At 46.2% G+C, this 2883-nt stretch overlaps 1 protein-coding gene across 1 annotated transcript; it reads left to right on the top strand.

The window, feature by feature from the left end:
- The first annotated feature begins 687 nt into the window (after positions 1-687).
- LOC124671591 (xylanase inhibitor protein 1-like) lies at positions 688-1758 on the top strand. The gene has a single exon (XM_047207950.1). The coding sequence runs from the start codon at positions 698-700 to the stop codon at positions 1604-1606; it is 909 nt and encodes a 302-aa protein (XP_047063906.1). The 5' UTR covers positions 688-697; the 3' UTR covers positions 1607-1758.
- The last annotated feature ends 1125 nt before the right edge of the window (positions 1759-2883 follow it).

The following is a 2883-nucleotide window of genomic DNA, read 5'->3' as shown; positions in this document are numbered from 1 at the left end:
CAAGAAGTTCTAGAACTTGGAACCACGCAGATGCACACCAATATTGTCTTGATATTGCGTTCGTTATTATCATGATGTACATTATGATATTCTTGATTTGTTTTAAATTTTCACCCCTATGAACGCACGTACGCACGCACATACTGCCCGAGCGCCTCCGAGAGACTGAGTCTAAAGAACTGATCCGTTAGGTCTTGAAATTGACGAAATCACTACGGATGTCTCGCTGTCGACGGGAACGTCGTCTCCACCTCCCACTGAAGAATATTCTAGCTTTTAAAAATTTAGAATTTGAACTCTCTGATATGCTAGAGGTGTCGCTGCCTTTCTAACTATGCAACTACAAGTTGGTTCTCGCTAGAATCCATAGTTAAGTCGCTAGCTCAGGCAAGATAAGCTTTGACGGAAATAGACCTACGTCCGTCCAATGCTCCTCTATGTCACTTGGTCCGCCTACCAGATCGCGACTCCGCCATTGCCGCCTGTCTTTGACCAACCATTACGTCAAATATTCGGTCTCAATGTGAGCTGTCTTCCACGTTCAGTCTTTAGTAGCGTCAACTTCTGCGCGCCGCACACAGGACAGGATCGTGTGTAGCTGAGAAGTGAGAACGTGCTCTATAGTCTATACTCCACTCCACTATATATATCGGCATCAACAAGCAAAGCAATATCGGCATCAACAAGCAAAGCAAGCATGAGCTACTTAACAATGGCGCTAACACACCCGAGACCTGCGGCCTCCCTCCTACTAGTCACAGCCATACTGTCCGTCGCCGGTCTGGCCACCGCGGGGGGCTCCTCGGGGTTTACGGGAGGCGTAACCGTGTTCTGGGGCAGGAACAAAAACGAGGGCTCCCTCGCGGAGGCCTGCGACACCGGCAGGTACACCATCGTCGTCATCTCCTTCCTCGACGTCTTCGGCCACGGCAAGTACCACCTCGACCTCTCCGGCCACGACCTCTCCACCGTCGCCGCCGGCATCAAGCACTGCCAGTCGAGGGCCCTGGTGTACCTCTCCATCGGTGGGTTCGGCAACCAGTACTCACTCCCGACCACCCAGTCCGCCATCGACCTCGCCGACCACCTGTGGTACACCTACATGGCCGGCCACAAGGAGGGCGTCTACCGCCCATTTGGCGACGTAGAGATCGACGGCATCGACTTCTTCATCGAGCATGGCTCGCCGGACAACTACGACGTGCTGGCCAAGCGCCTATGGAGCTTCAACAAGGAATTCCGTGGCAGGACGCCTGTGCAGCTGTCGGCGACGCCGCGGTGCAGGTACCCGGACCGGCTCGTCAACAAGGCGCTCGCCACAGGGGTGGTTGGGCGCATCAACGTCAGGTTCTACGACGACTCCTACTGCGCTGCGCACTGGCAGCAAGAGTGGGACAAGTGGACGGCGGCGTACACCCAGGACACCCAGGTCTACGTTGGTGTGCCGGCATCGGAAAAGGTGGTTGGGTACATGCACCCTGAGTATGTCCACTACGGCGTCGTCCCGGTGGTGAAGAAGGCCGCGAGGTATACGGGGTTCATGATCTGGGATCGCTACTCCGACAAGCAGACCAACTACAGCAGCAACATCGTTCAGTGGACTTAAGATCTTTCCTCTGTTCTCTTCCTGTGCGACGTATGGCATACAGTAATTAACTGCTCATGTGTCTACGGTAGTAAGTATCGTTGTGGTGTACGGTGTCTGCTTTGAAGAATAAAATGAGGCATGTGATAGAATAAAGAATTCCGTATTGCCCAGGTCTGGTTTATTTATGCGAAATTCTATTGAGCAAACGTTAAGCTTCTAGCACTAGTAGAGAAGAGGCCTTTCGTCCCAAGCAAATATCCCCGTTTTGAATCAAACCGGGTCCAATCGGGGCACTGGTCCCGGTTTGTGCTACAAACCGGGTCTAAAGACCCATCGGCAGGGCGCGGCAGGCTGTGTCAGGGCTCGGATGCCTTTAGTCCCGGTTGGTATTAGTCCCGGTTTGTAATACCAACCGGGACTAAAGAGTTTTCTAGGTTTTTCTGCTCCCCACGCACCTCCACCACCCCCCCCCCCGGATCGCCTTTTTTTAACACTGTAAAATAGAAAAGAAAATGATAGAAAATTCAAAAAATAAAATCTTTTGAGATTCCTTTATGTTAAGCAACCTACTATTAGGGAAAATTAACAAATTCGAATTTTGACTTTTTTTGCAAAAAATGTTTGAAAAATGGTAAAACCGCAATAACTTTTGCATACGACGTCGAAAAAAGCGTATAATATATCAAAATCATCGTGGGAAAAAGTTACATTCGAATTCATCGGAGTTTACCCGGTTAGCCAATTTTTAGATTCTCAAAATTTCAAATGAAAGTATGAAAGCAGGAAGATTTTAGTTTTTGCCCGAAATTTAAGATTTTATATTTTCAAATTTTTGTAATTAAAAATTGCATCCTGCATAAATATTAATGTTACTTAACCATTAAGTTAGCCCTTTTAGATTTTCAAATTTTCAAGTTTTTTGGAAAAAATAATAAAAATATTTAAAATAAAAAGTAATGTTTATTTATTTATTAAAATTATAATACAAATTTAAAAAGTTACTGTTTATTTATTTATTAAAATTACTATTACATCATTAGTTTTGTTTATTAATAGAATTATTTGAAATTCAAACAATAAAGAAAGTGTGACATCGACCAACATGTTAATAAGATTGATATGATACTACTATCACATACATGCGCGCGAAGCACTTGGAAGTGAGATGGGAAGAAACTCGGAAGTTAAGCGTGCAAGTGTTGGAGTAGTGGGAGGATGGGTGACCGAGCGAGAAGTTTGACCACGAGTAAGCAATTTGACTAGAGATTAAGTGTAGTTAGAGACTAAACTTGTCA

Source organism: Lolium rigidum, chromosome 1, assembly GCF_022539505.1.
Source record: "Lolium rigidum isolate FL_2022 chromosome 1, APGP_CSIRO_Lrig_0.1, whole genome shotgun sequence".
In the NCBI taxonomy this organism is placed as follows: domain Eukaryota; kingdom Viridiplantae; phylum Streptophyta; class Magnoliopsida; order Poales; family Poaceae; genus Lolium; species Lolium rigidum.
The sequence above is the reverse complement of the archived record's forward strand: the minus strand, read 5'-3'. Positions and strand labels throughout refer to the sequence as shown.